General features: G+C 42.1%; 2 protein-coding genes across 2 annotated transcripts in view; both read right to left on the minus strand.

The window, feature by feature from the left end:
- The window catches only part of LOC140629485 (adenylate cyclase type 1-like), a 347929-nt gene that overhangs the window by 302567 nt on the left and 31754 nt on the right, over positions 1 to 13608 (minus strand).
- LOC140629484 (adenylate cyclase type 1-like) overlaps positions 1 to 13608 on the minus strand; it is a 40460-nt gene that overhangs the window by 24200 nt on the left and 2652 nt on the right. The window contains exons 2-3 of the mRNA XM_072818989.1: positions 543 to 604; positions 308 to 357 (exon numbers count right to left, since the gene is read on the minus strand). Coding sequence (XP_072675090.1) covers positions 308 to 357; positions 543 to 604 — 112 coding nt within the window. The remainder of the gene's footprint in view (positions 1 to 307; positions 358 to 542; positions 605 to 13608) is intronic.

Below are 13608 nucleotides of genomic sequence, written 5' to 3' on the forward strand. Positions count from 1 at the left end.
TTTCATCAAACATTCATTGATGGCTTAACAGAAAACTCGGATGGCATAGGAAAGGACAAGATTCGTGGGTTCTGAGACAGAGCACACAGACAATACCAAAACTGGAGAGTAGGCAGAAGAAGCAATGAAAAGAACAGAAGACACACGGTCCACAGCAAAAGGCCCATGATACTTTACTTGAGGTCCCAGGAAAAGAGGGACAGAGACAGAAGCAACGTCCAGAGAGAGAACAGCCAAGGATCCCAAACTGCAGAAAGACACCAACTCCCACATTCAAGAGGCAGAATGAAAACACGTGTGCGCTTACATGTCCATCTGCCACCACCTTCCGACTCAGACCATGACCTCCACACACTCCTAGGGCACGTGAAGAATTTTGAAAGACAGCAGTTAGGTCCAGATGGTTTACAGCTGTCGATTCCTGATCCCTGGCTCAGCTAGTCCTTCCTGTCCCCGAAAGCTGACGAAAGCTCCGGAGGTAGCACCCGATGCCATTTCGCCCTCATCACATCCTACCCCACCGCCGCTTTTCTGTCACTTACCAGAACGAAGGCCTCCTCCTTGCTCCTCCTGTACTGTGCTCCAGAGTGAGTGGTAAAAGGCACTGGAACACCACAGAATCCCCTGTTAACCGCAAAGCCTTTCTAAAGTCAAGGCGTCACTGAGCCTGGGACAGAACATCCAGTCTTTCCTTCTTTGCGTTCATTTCCATAAAAAGAGGAGCATGACAGCAGACACACGCCACCTGGCCTAAATTCATCTGTCCTAAATTCAGGGACAGTGACGATGGGATGGTGAGAGTGGTGGCGGTTCCTGCTGAGAGATCCTGCCTCCTCAATCCCGAAGGATCATCAGGGAAGGGCGTCAAGCTGACTGGGAGCCACGCACAAAGAGAACAGGAAAGAAAGGCTGCAGACAGCGGAAACTCAACTCACCAAGGCAGAAAGCTCACGGCAAAGACCTATAATGTCTCTAAGCATGGAATTACCTCAGGTTTGGCTTAAAAAAAAAAAAAAGAAAAGAAGAAAAGAATCCTGGGAAATAATTCACACACACTATCTACAAAGTCGCAGTGCTGAGTCAGGAGCCAGAGCCCGCCCACTCACACATGCCTTGGTCTGTCTCAGTTACGTATTTTCTGTGACATTTCAAGGAGGAAGAGGTGAAAGATGCTACATGAATTTCCAGTAGACCAATTTTAAGTCAAAGAATCATTTCTCAGAACTGATATATATATATATATCAGTATAAATATATATATATACATATATATTTAATATTATAACATAAGATATATCGTTACGTAAACATTTATGCAAACTTAGAGGAACAGTATCAAGTTTTTACACACATCTACCCCCTCATCAGGAAGGTAAGCACCTTCCTGCTTATTCATTCCTAGCATGCCCTTGTTAACATTACATGGACTTCGAAAACAGTGTAATTCATCCTACTGTAATGACATACTATAAACATATATAATATACAAACAACATACCTAATAATCATTCAAACTTCATTTCGAAGCCCCACAGCATATCATTTATGTTTACTATTAATTTCCACCAGACTTTACATCACCCTGGTCATAGTATTCATTCATGGGTACATGAACTGAAATTTTATAAACTCTCTCTCCACCTTGCTAAGAGAGGCATCCCAATGGCATTATATTTCATGTTTAAAAATTACCAATCATACTATTAATTTTGCCGTTTATATCAATTGTGCATCAGTACTATTTATGATAACAATTCTTTCTGACCGATTTTCACACTTAGAATAGTAGCCAAAGACACTAAAACTTTAGAAACCTTACGTCCATGTGTATGTATACGGGTCTCTATATGTACACACATACACACAGACAAATGACAGGATACTTGTTAAAACATCTTCCCATTATAAAAACCATAAAATAAAATCTATGGAGGAAATGAAAGAGACAGGAGTTCAAGAAGAAAAGCAAATATAATTGTTCTGACAGTGAAAAGGGAGAGCTCAGTCAGGTAAAGTTCAAAGGGATATAGTGAGCATCAAACTATCATGGTAGTAACGTCCTATTGGATACATATTCAATACTGAGATATAAAATACTTTTATAAGGTCAACTTTTCCCATACACTAGAAACTCCATCCTGTACTGTTGATACTTGAGATGAAAAAGTTTGAGGTCCAATTTAAAAATGGGGTGGGGGTGACAGTTTTGACAAACTATGGAGGGAGATCTTGAGCACTCTGCTGAAGCACAACCAGTGTGATTGCTTGCACAAAGAACACAAGTCTCGCACCACCACCGTCAAGGCCCTGCAGGACACAGTGGCTTGGATGCTCAACCTTTCATAAAGCCCTCGTTCCCTCATGCAAGGGTCACAGCCACAGTGGCCCTGCTCAGTGAAGACGACGCCCCAACGTCTTCCCACTTCAGAATCGGCACCTCTCTATTCCCTCCACCTGGAATGCTCTTTGACATAATCCCTCTCATCATTCAAGATTCGACTCTAAATGCCTCACAAAGAATGCTCGGACTTTTAGTTTGGTTATGTGTGTATTACGGTACTCTGCATGGTAATATTTTGTGTCATTTCTTACAACTGCATGGGAGTCTATGACTATCTCAAAGAAAAGTCTTTACAAAACGCTCTGGGGCTGCCTTCTGCAACAGATCTATCTGCAACCGCTAACCTCTGCCATGACTACCCCTACCCCTCGTCACTTCCTTGCCTGTCACCCAACATCATTCCTCCACACTACCTACTGCTTTCTGAAATTACTGATTGGCTCACTCCTCTATTTCCTGAGACCCCACAAGGAAGTCAGCTCCAGAAATACAGAGTCCTTGTCTTGCTCATCACTCTCCCCCAGAACTTAAAATGAGGCTAGGCCTCAGGAAGCTTTCACTAGATGAAAATGCACGAGGCAGAGGTGATACCCAGTGACAGGATAGGAAGACCTGACGTCACTGCTGTGACATGTTACCTACTTAAGCTCATGTAGTTCACTCCTTATGAGAATTCTGGAAGAAAGAGTAATTCTCCATATTTGTAGTTGAATGAATGGAGCTTAAGAGGTTAAATAACTTGGCTGACGCTGCATCAGGTCGGCCATTAGGAAGTACTGATGAAGTACTTCATCAGGAAGTAATGGTGTTGTTCAAAGTCAGGTACTAGAGATTAATAAGCCTACACAGAGCTTTCCTCGCCACAAGCCCCTCACAGGGCTTTCCATTTATTGCCTCAATTGATCCTCACGACAGTCTGCATCGGATCACATCAAGGGTTCAGAGCACGAAACCAGGCTCGGAGAGTCAAGGAGGTTTGTTTAAGCAAGTACAGCTGCTGTGGAACACAGGGAACTCGGGGCTGCGACCCCAGCTCCAGCTCCCCCGGAATCCCACGCGTGCACAGACGAGAGACAGAGATTTAAAGGAATGCACACAAGGTCACGCAGCTGGATGGACAAAAGGCTGAATTAAGAGTAGGCCAACGACCTATTAGTCAAATGAGCTTCCCAGCCTGGCGGATCGTGCCGCTGTCAAACACTTGAAAGTTTACATTTACTACAGACTTTCACGGATAAGATCAAGATTTTATAATGAACATTAGCCATGCTACTGAAAACATAAGTAGACCGAGGTAAGAGACAGCCGACACAGAATACATGTGCTTATGGCCACCGTACACCACGCATACTCACTGCTCCGGAAGATGACAAAAATCTAACTGCATGCATGTTGGGTGCATGCATGTTGGGCTTTGATCTCTACAAGGTATAATCTTACTTAGGAATATTTAGTATTATTTCATAACATTTTCCTATCTATGGACAAACAGATCATTACAAGCCAGGATGAAAACTGTTCATGATCCCCAAAGCTCTACATCTCTAGGGGAAGAAAAAAAAGTGCGTCAGAAACAGAAAAATCTTATATACCGTATGTATCCATGTGCTCTCTGATAAATACAAAAGATTTTCTCACCAAAAGAGCACGACACTTCAATGTACTTGCACAAGGCTCACATGTGCCTTAAAATAATGAACAATCAGAAACTGAAGAACAATAGTAAGTTGTAACAAAAATGACAGATACAGCGTGTATCTGACTTTACTTTGTCTCTACCAATACTGGGGGGAACACTCTTTAATGGGGTGGCCGTTTCCCAGTTAACACTGTTCAAACCCGAACAGCAAAATTTTGATTGAACAGCCAAAGTCAGGTCTCTATCCTAGAGGATCATAAAATGTTAATGATTCGAAGTTTTCTATTTTCCTTCCCTCATCGCAGACCTAAAAAGTTGTGAGGAAAACAAAAGATACTAATGGTATCCAAAACTCGGATAATGCTAGATTTAACAGTATGCTCATGTTGCAGTCTGCAACTAAAACAATTTGCATTGAAAATGTTAAGTAGGTATTTCTCTCTATCACTACAACTATAAACAGGACAGGATAAATCAGACCACTGTGACAGTTCAAGTGGAGAATTTAGGAGCAGAAAGAAGAAAGATTTTCAGCAATATATGACAAGTTGAATTATTTTAGACTTAAATCTGGTAAAAAAAATGTAATTAAATTGAAAACATGCAATCAAATAGCATATATATATATATTCCGATATAGCACAAGATGATGAAAGATAAGATAATTTTCCTTATGGAGATTCCGACCTAAGCCCAAATGAAAAGAAAAAAGAAACCTATCCTCATCATGGCGGGTGACTATGTCCTACGAAAAGATCCTTGCATCATACAAAAATGCAACTCCTATAACATAACAGAACTTTAACATGGGGGAAAACGAGGTCATTTTTTAAAGTAAACTGCTGTTGCAAGGTAACTTTTAATTTGCGCACATAATGTAAATTGCTACGGTCAGCGCACCTTGGGTCACGGAAACAACGGCAGCTGGATCCAGAGGTGCCCTGGCAGCCCGGGTGTTCAGGCAAAGTGCCGTGAACAGTGAGGATCGATGATCTCCTCAAAGTGTCACGGCCAGATCCTCGGCAGGGTGGCTGGAGGGCGATATTCAGAGAGCAAGCACGTGCTTAGTGTTACACTTTAAATTGACGCTGACATTTTCGATTGCGAAAAGAAAGTTTTTCCTCAGTAACATAGGAAACCACCCAGCTAACCTTCTGGAGGATATCAGATAATCATGGTAGGTGGTTGTGCAAGAGCTAACATCTCAGAAACGTGAACACATATGAAATACAAACAAGCAGCCGTTGCGGAGATTTACTATAGTGATCAACATTTTAATTACTTTCTGTTCTCTTAGATGTACAGGACTATTGCGATGAATATTTGCTCCATGTATAAACAAAGCAGTATTTTTAGCCTGGTATTTGCATTTGGTGGCAAAAAAACTCCCACAAGGGTACGAATAACCACGAGTCACGTGCTGATTAATCTGAGACTTCTCGAGTCACGTGTTAATTAAAGGAATTAATATGATCTTTGCTGGTAACGCTACACATTTGTCACACGGCATGCAGAGAATGACTTCTTGGATGGTCAGATTTCAAACAAATCTCCAACCCTGCAAATACGGAGAGGATTTTTTCGAATCACTGCTGATGGTGACTCAATAAAAACCGAGGGCCTAAATATGAAAACAAGCTCCTACCAGAAAATCGCTAGACCAGTCTACACGTGTGAAGATTGATGAATAACTCGAGTGTGCAAAGAAGTGTTCTCCACAAAAGAGAAAGGAGGACCACGATGGAAGGTGTGCGACGCAGGCCGAGCCGCATCCTCAGCCGGCCCCGGCCCCCCGGCCCCCCGGCCCCAGCCCCGGCCCCCCAACCCCGAAAGGGGCTAGCACACACTGCGGCCCCGCTGCTCCGTATTCCTGCCAATGCCCTGCGCTCTGGACATGCAGCCTTACCTCAGCAGCCACGGACTATCTATCAAGTGGGTTAAATTGCTTCATGTTTTCAAGGCGTCTTATAAAGCATTCTAGGGAAAATGTTCCGCTCCGTCATTCCTGACCTTGTAGAAACGGTGCCCCAGTAAGTCTTAATATTGATGAAAACCACACGATCTCGGTCATTTACCGCTGACTGACACACACAGGCCCAAGGTAACACAACACAGCTTCCCTGGTTCTTAGAACGTATACATATGACCAAAGTCGAAATACTGAACTTTCTTTTTTCAGAAGAAGCTCCTACATTTTTCTGGTTAAGACTGATCCATTGCTTAAACTCTGCCCTTTATTTTTATTTTTAAATGTTTTTAAATAATACATTTACATTATATTGGGTTTCAATTGGCCAATCCAAAAAAATGGATTCTCACCTCCATTCCTGATTTTTCATGCCTGAATTATAGATGTCATGATACCATGAGATACTTTAGGATGCCTATGCATTGCAAAGTAAAAACTTCTACCAGCAGCTGGCTGACCGCTAACCCTAGGTCAGAACATGGGGCTACTGTATTTATCACTAATTCTGATATGACAATTTACTATAAACTTAATTGTTAAAGCTCTCCTAAAACATCAAGAGTATGACACCATGTGTTTACATCAAAACCAGCAGACATAAAAAGATGAAATCGGAGTATATTAAGTATTACTCCCTTTTCCCCACTGGATAATCACTACTTGATATTTCAAACACTCAGAATATTTCTCAATGTTTCCTGTCAAAGGATTGTTAATGAAAGGAAAGGGGGAACGAGTTACAGAACTTTAGAACTGAGCTGATGCAAAGAAAATTAGACATTTCTTTGAAATCTCACATTTTTGTAACTGGCTACATAAAATATGGGTTCACTTTAATATAAAAATGACAATCTTCTCCATTCCTCGCGTATACACAGGAAAGCAACTACCACGTTTGGTGGAAACATGAAGGGGAAGACGGGTCAGAGGGAACTAGAGAGGGATGCCTTTAGCACCAGCTCTCAAGCTTAAACAAGGAAAATAATCACTTAGGAAAGATTGACACATAGCATTGTTTCCACAGTAAACACTTAGAAATATCATAAATTAAAGTAGCGTGAAATCGCACTATCATGATGCAGATAAACAACAGATTGTGAGGTCATTAAATTATAATGTAAATCTGTTATCTATAAAATATATGCAATGATGTCTATGATATACGGAGGAGACAGAGCATGCTGCAAAACATCACGATCAACAGATTCTCATTTATACAAAATCCTATATGTACATTTCTAAATCTGCACGAGAACACGTGACCAGTGAGAGACATCAGCAAGAGCTAACAGGAGCTGTCTCCGAGTGACGAGATCTGCAATTCCGTTTACTTTTTGCACTTCTATACACTGATTGCATTTTTAACAATCATTTATCTGAAAAGTTCTTTCCAAAGTAAAATGTCTTATTTTTTGAAGAGATTCTGACATGAAATGAGAAAGAAAAAACAAAGGGCTTTATTTTTAAAGAAGAAAAACTTCTTCTAGCAAGGTCCTGTGCTAGTCTACTACCCTGAAGGGACTGTGCACTTTGAACTTTGGGAAATGTTCACTGTGCCTACAGAGTAGTCCCATGCTCATTCTGTCATTTCTGCAGTGAGTAGCACCATATAAGAGGTAGCGAGGGCAGCCCCGGTGGCACAGCATTTTAGCGCCGCCTGCAGCCCAGGGTGTGATCCTGGAGATCCTGGATCGAGTCCCAGGTCGGGCTGTCTGCATGGAGCCTGCTTCTCCCTCTGACTGTGTTTCTGCCCCTCCCTTTCTCTCTCTCTCTCTGTGTGTGTGTGTGTGTCTCTATGAATAAATAAATAAAACTCTTAAAAAAAATAAAACAGGTGTCAAGAAGAAGTGAAAGGTACTCCACCCTCTGATACAGAATGTGTTTTCATGGGAGGCTCAGGGACCAGTAGTGGGTTACTCTCGACCACACTGCTCTCAATACATCAAGCACAAACCCACTAAGAGACTTAGGCGTGCCTCTGCTGTTATGACATTTTGGTCAAAATGGCAAAGTGCATCTTAATTACACTTTCGATAGGTATGTACTTATAGGTGTCATATATTCAACGACCTTTCCGGGTCACGATATAACTGAGTACACTTAGGAGGTGTAAAGTTAACAAATTAAAGCTCTGACAGATGATAGGACAGAAAATTCTATCCAGAGTTTCACCGATACCATGAAATTATCATTTTGATGGCCCACATTTGTGATGCTCTAAATATATGCACAGTGTAAAGTAGTCAATCTGGATTTCTACAAAAGGACACTGAGCACAAAATGGAAACATAAAGACAGTTCTATGAAATGAATCTCATAAACTATCGACCGAAGAACAGTATATGTTTAAACTACACAGTCTTTGACTACATGATCATTTATCATACTCAAGATAAAAATAGTTTAAAAAATAGTTGATAATTGATGATTAAGACAAAATTCGTATAACACTAGCATTATTCTTTCCAAGTATTCCAGGCAGAAATTCTTATAGGACACAACCAAAAGTATGGGCTATTTACATGCTGTTATTTTAATAAAAGCAGAAAGAAAAATAAGACCTCACAAAATGTTGAAATAGCTATCTACAGACATTGTAAATCTTTAGGAAGACACTCTGAAACATCAATACGATTGCAAACACACACGCATGCGCATATTCCGGTACGATGAACTTGAAAATTAACAAGCTATGTTGGAGTTACAAATAATGGTCCTAATTAGTCTTTTCCCGAAGTAGTAAACAGAAATACTACCTCAGAGTTTTCTGATCAGTGACAAAGTCATTAATAAATGAAACCAGGGGCAGCCCCGGTGGCACAGCGGTTTAGCGCCGCCTGCAGCCCGGGGCGTGATCCTGGAGACCCTGGATCGAGTCCCATGTCGGGCTCTCTGCATGGAGCCTGCTTCTCCCTCTGCCTGTGTCTCTGCCTCTCATTCTCTCTCTGCGTCTCTATGAATAAATAAATAAATAAATAATCTTTAAAAAAAAATAAATAAAAATAAATGAAACCAAAATGGCTAGCAATCAATAAAAAACTGTATTTGTGAGGGAAACATTTACTGCTACGCTAGGCTTCCATTCCGTATAGGCAACAGATTCATTTTAGTATGTAAAATGCTCGGGGTTGAAGAATGCTTTCGACAAGAAATGATAAAGATGTTCCCCTATCACAGTAACAAAAACATATATTCATGTTGTTTTTTTTTGAACTGCTCATCTTCCTAAAAAAATTAAGTAATGGCTAGGAAAACATAAATTGTAAGAAGCAAGAGGTTCATTTCCCTTAAACAAAACTCCCAGAAAGCAGGCAAGAAAAAAAGACAAAAGACCTCAACAATTGGAAAAGTTGGGGAAGGAGGGGAAAATCTGAAAGCAAGCAAGATGAAAATAATGAAAATACCAGCTGACATAAAACAGGGATAGAATGCAGTCTAATCCCCAGACTCCTGAGCAAGGACGTATGCAAAATTAGCACGGGAACACAAAACTACAACACAAAGACGGGACGCGGAGCATCGGGACCAAGTATCAAACAAAGCATATCGAATTCGGAACTTGCTCATCAAACTGGATTAATTCTCCCTCTTGACGAAATGCGTTTTGAGTTCAGGTTACGTCACAGGAATATTTTTATGGAATGAATTAAAAAATGTAGAGAAAGACTCTGATTCCTCTGACTCCCCTTAGTGAAAGAAAATCTTCGAATCCTGCTAAAGTTAATTAAAAGCCACGAGGGATCGATGAAATGACGGATTCAATACAGACTGTGACATTCTGGGCCAAAACTGAAGTGTCATCAAAAAGTAATGGTTTTGGTAGACCCTGGCTAACAAACGAGAAAGGACATCAAACACAGAGACTTTTTTTTGCCAAGAATGATAACACTGGCGAGAGAGAACCTCAAAGTGACATACATACATACATACCGACAACTGAGTATGTATATTCAGCGTAAAGACTCACCAGGAGCAGGTGTCCATGCCTCTGTGGACAAAACAAAGCAAAACTAAACAACTTTGGTTAACAGATCAACACTACATATTAAAATCCAGACACTATAAATTCTGGCACAGAGGCCGAGGCACACATTACCTGAGAACACTGTTGCTGTCTCTATCTGGTGAAATACAAAGGAGTGTGAACCTCGTAAATGCAATTTTGGTATCAAAGTCCAACTGACTCTTTGTAATGTGCTCTGGCTTTGCAATTCTCAACATAGCAGGTGATAACCTGATAGAGAAGCGAATACTACCGTGACTTCGGTTAGCTGCATGTGAGTTGTTTAAATATCAAAAGGTGAAGTACGACAAATTAGGAATAAAACACAAATATATGGAAAGGGTGCTTCAAGAATGAAACCTGGATAAAACTCAAAAGCAGGAATCCTCCCAAGTGATCCTTCGCTACAAAATTAATTCACATTAGTGGAAGGCTTTGCTATGTCCAGTGCTGGGAATGTTTTTGTCCTGTCGGAAACACTTCACGCAAAATACCGAATTTCCGTATTTCACCGTTATGTCCCGTTGTTTTGCTCAGAAAGAGCATCAAACCTCTGTGCTAAATTTAAAATGAATTACAATTTTGCTGGAGGTTTAATTGCTAAGTAATTTGTTTGAACAGTTTAAACCACTTACAATTTTAGTCAACAGAAACATTTGCAGGCAATCATACGGGGAAACTCATAAAACCACAGCTAAATTCCTAGGGATCCAAGTGTTATAGACAGAATTAACTAACAAATGATCATTATGATTGGATGTCAACTGCATTCCTAGATTTTAATTCATTTGCATATGTTAGAAAACCATTAGTCTGAGTAAAGGACTAAAAATTGCTTTTAAAGCAGCAACACTATGTAAATCTAAACAGAAATTCCAAACGTCCTGTCATTCTTCTGGGAGTTCAGAGCAAAACTCCTTCTTACGTGAAAACGGAATTAAGGCTGAGAGCCCACAAGACTCCCTGACATGCTTCGTAAGTTAGAAAATGAGCCCATAGATAGGAGATCATAAAGATGCTTTTCTTCCAACAGAGACGGCTTCCTTACTACTCACCCAGTTCCTGAACTCTGTCATGAGCTAGTGAACGCCTAGAACAAAGCTGAGAACAAAACCTGGGTTTCGGCACGACTCCACAGTTGAACTCAGAACCAGATTAAAACCAGGGCTTACGAGAGCTTTCCCGCTGTCACCTTCACCCGTGGGTCATCTCTAATCCCACCCCAGACCAGCGACAGGACAACAAGCTCCCATCCTTGCAGGAGTGCGCCGTGGAAGCGTCACAAGCCAGAGACAGAGGGGTTGTGTCCCTCAGAGTGAAGCTACAGGAAATGGTGTCCTTCTTTTCATTTTGTCGCTCTTAAGGAACAGCTCTGAATCATGCAGTCTCCTTTAAAAATGTTTTCCTCATAAGGAAAAGAGAAGAAAAATCAACCACCAAAGGTCACACTTGAAAACCCAGAACTTCAGAACTTGCGGAAGAAACACCTGTAAGACCTCTTTCCTTATACCATTTCATGGAAAGTTTCTCATGAGAAATTTACGTACTGGTTTGTGTTTTATGAGTCAGACTTGAATAAAAAGAGAGACTTCTGCCACGAAACTTAAAGGGTAAGAAAATCTTCGTGTGCATGCCACTCCCAGCATCATGAGTCATGTTTTTCCCACGCAGACTGTTCCACAGTTTCACCTTGATCCCCCCTACTGGTCCTTACAGATGCGCTAACGTGGATTACCACTGCAGTGGTGTATCAGTCCTCCTCCGATATCCGCAAAAAACTAAAGAAGACCGGGGAGGGTCCTCAAACTCCCATGCCCGACCTGGTGAAAATGGCATTTAAAGTCCTTAACACCCGAGAGGAAGTGGCTGAACTTCAGAGGCAGGCCAGGCTCCAGCAGAAGGTCCAACTCCAGACCCAAGCCTCGGTGGCAGCCCTGCGGCCGGCGGGCTCCGCGAGCCCGCAGAAAGGGGGAACCGACCGAACCCCGCCTGGGGCCTGCTTCAGATGCGGCACCGAGGGACAATGGGCCCGTCGATGTCCCAATCCCAAGGAGCCAACGCGGCAATGCCCTCAATGTCCAACGATGGGCCCCTGGAAATCCGCCTGCCCGGGGCTCGGGGGATCCTCGGCGCCTCCACACGGAGGAAACCCTGAGCCGGGAAGTCCAGCCTTTCAACTACTCGGACTGGACGATGACTGACGGGGCCCAGACTCGGACACCCCCTAACCCAGGCCAAGCCCAGGGTCCTGCTCCAGGGAGCGGGGAAGCCCATCTCTTTCCTGTTGGACACAGGGGCGGCCGACTCCATTGTGCCTTCCTACTCGGGGGCCAGTTTCCCCTCCCCAGTAGCGGGGATGGGAACCGATGGCACCTCCTCTATCCACGGACCGCCCCACTCCTCTCTTGCAGCCTGGATGGGTTCTCCTCCTCACATTCCTTCCTTAGAATCCCTTCCTGCCCAGCTCCTCTTCCTCGAAAATCCTGACATCTATCTATCAGCTTCTCCTAGGCTAAGTCCTGCTACCCTCCTACCTCCCCCTCTACTTCCTTTGTACTTAAGAGTCATTAGGCGCGCGCACACAGACACACACACACACACACACACACACACACACAGAATCATCAGACACCATGACAACCCACTGGTCAGTTCTCAACATTTTGCAATTCAGATCACCAGTCAGCTTTCTTCCTGGTCTTCAGACCTGCTTCAATACAAAAGGAAAGGATAAAAACAATTTTCATCAGTGAAAAATCCCATAGGAGTTCAGTATTGTTGCACTCTAATGGATACATGGAAGCAAATGTGTATTTCTAGAAACCAATGAACTTATGACTATAAAAGATACAGCACCTGTAAATTGAAGAGCTTATTCCTCAAAAATATAGCTGATAAAAAAAGTCAGTGCATACATACATAAAAGCCTTAAATAATAAGGGAGGAAAATAAATAAAACATGTTAAAAACATGGCCAAATGAGAGAGGCATCCTGCCTCTCAGGATGGTTTCCTTATCTTTTACTGCATTTTATAAATGTCAGAAAATAATGATGATTTTTTTTATTGGAGTTCAGTTTGCCAACATATAGCATAACACCCAGCGCTCATCCCATCAAGTGCCCCCCTCAATGCTCGTCACCCAGTCACCCCACACGCCCACCCCACCTCCTTTTCTTCCACCCCTTGTTCGTATTCCAGAGTGAGGAGTCTCTCACGTTCTGTCTCCCTTTCTGATATTTCCCACTCATTTTTTCTCCTTTCCCCTTTCTTCCTTTTCACTATTTTTATATGCCCCAAATGAATGAGACATTACAATGTTTGTCCTTCTCCGAATGACTTACTTCACTCAGCGTCATACCCTCCAGTTCCAAATGATGACTATTTTAAAGGAGAAAAAAAACACTCTTTTTAAATTAAGAGTATCATACTGGGAGAATCCTTTCAATGACTGGGGAAAAAATACGGTCACACAATACACTCTGCGGACAGCAGACATATAGAATGCATGTTGTCAACTTTCTCCATCATTAACTACATGACAAAGCTCTTTTAAAAGTACAAGGGGAGGCTACAGAAGGAGTTGCTTCCACCTGTATTCCTGATTGCAGTTTCTTCCTCATGTTTGTCAAGACAGAAAGAAGCATTTTTTTTTTC

The sequence above is a fragment of the Canis lupus genome, assembly GCF_048164855.1.
Source record: "Canis lupus baileyi chromosome 15 unlocalized genomic scaffold, mCanLup2.hap1 SUPER_15_unloc_1, whole genome shotgun sequence".
NCBI lineage: Eukaryota > Metazoa > Chordata > Mammalia > Carnivora > Canidae > Canis > Canis lupus.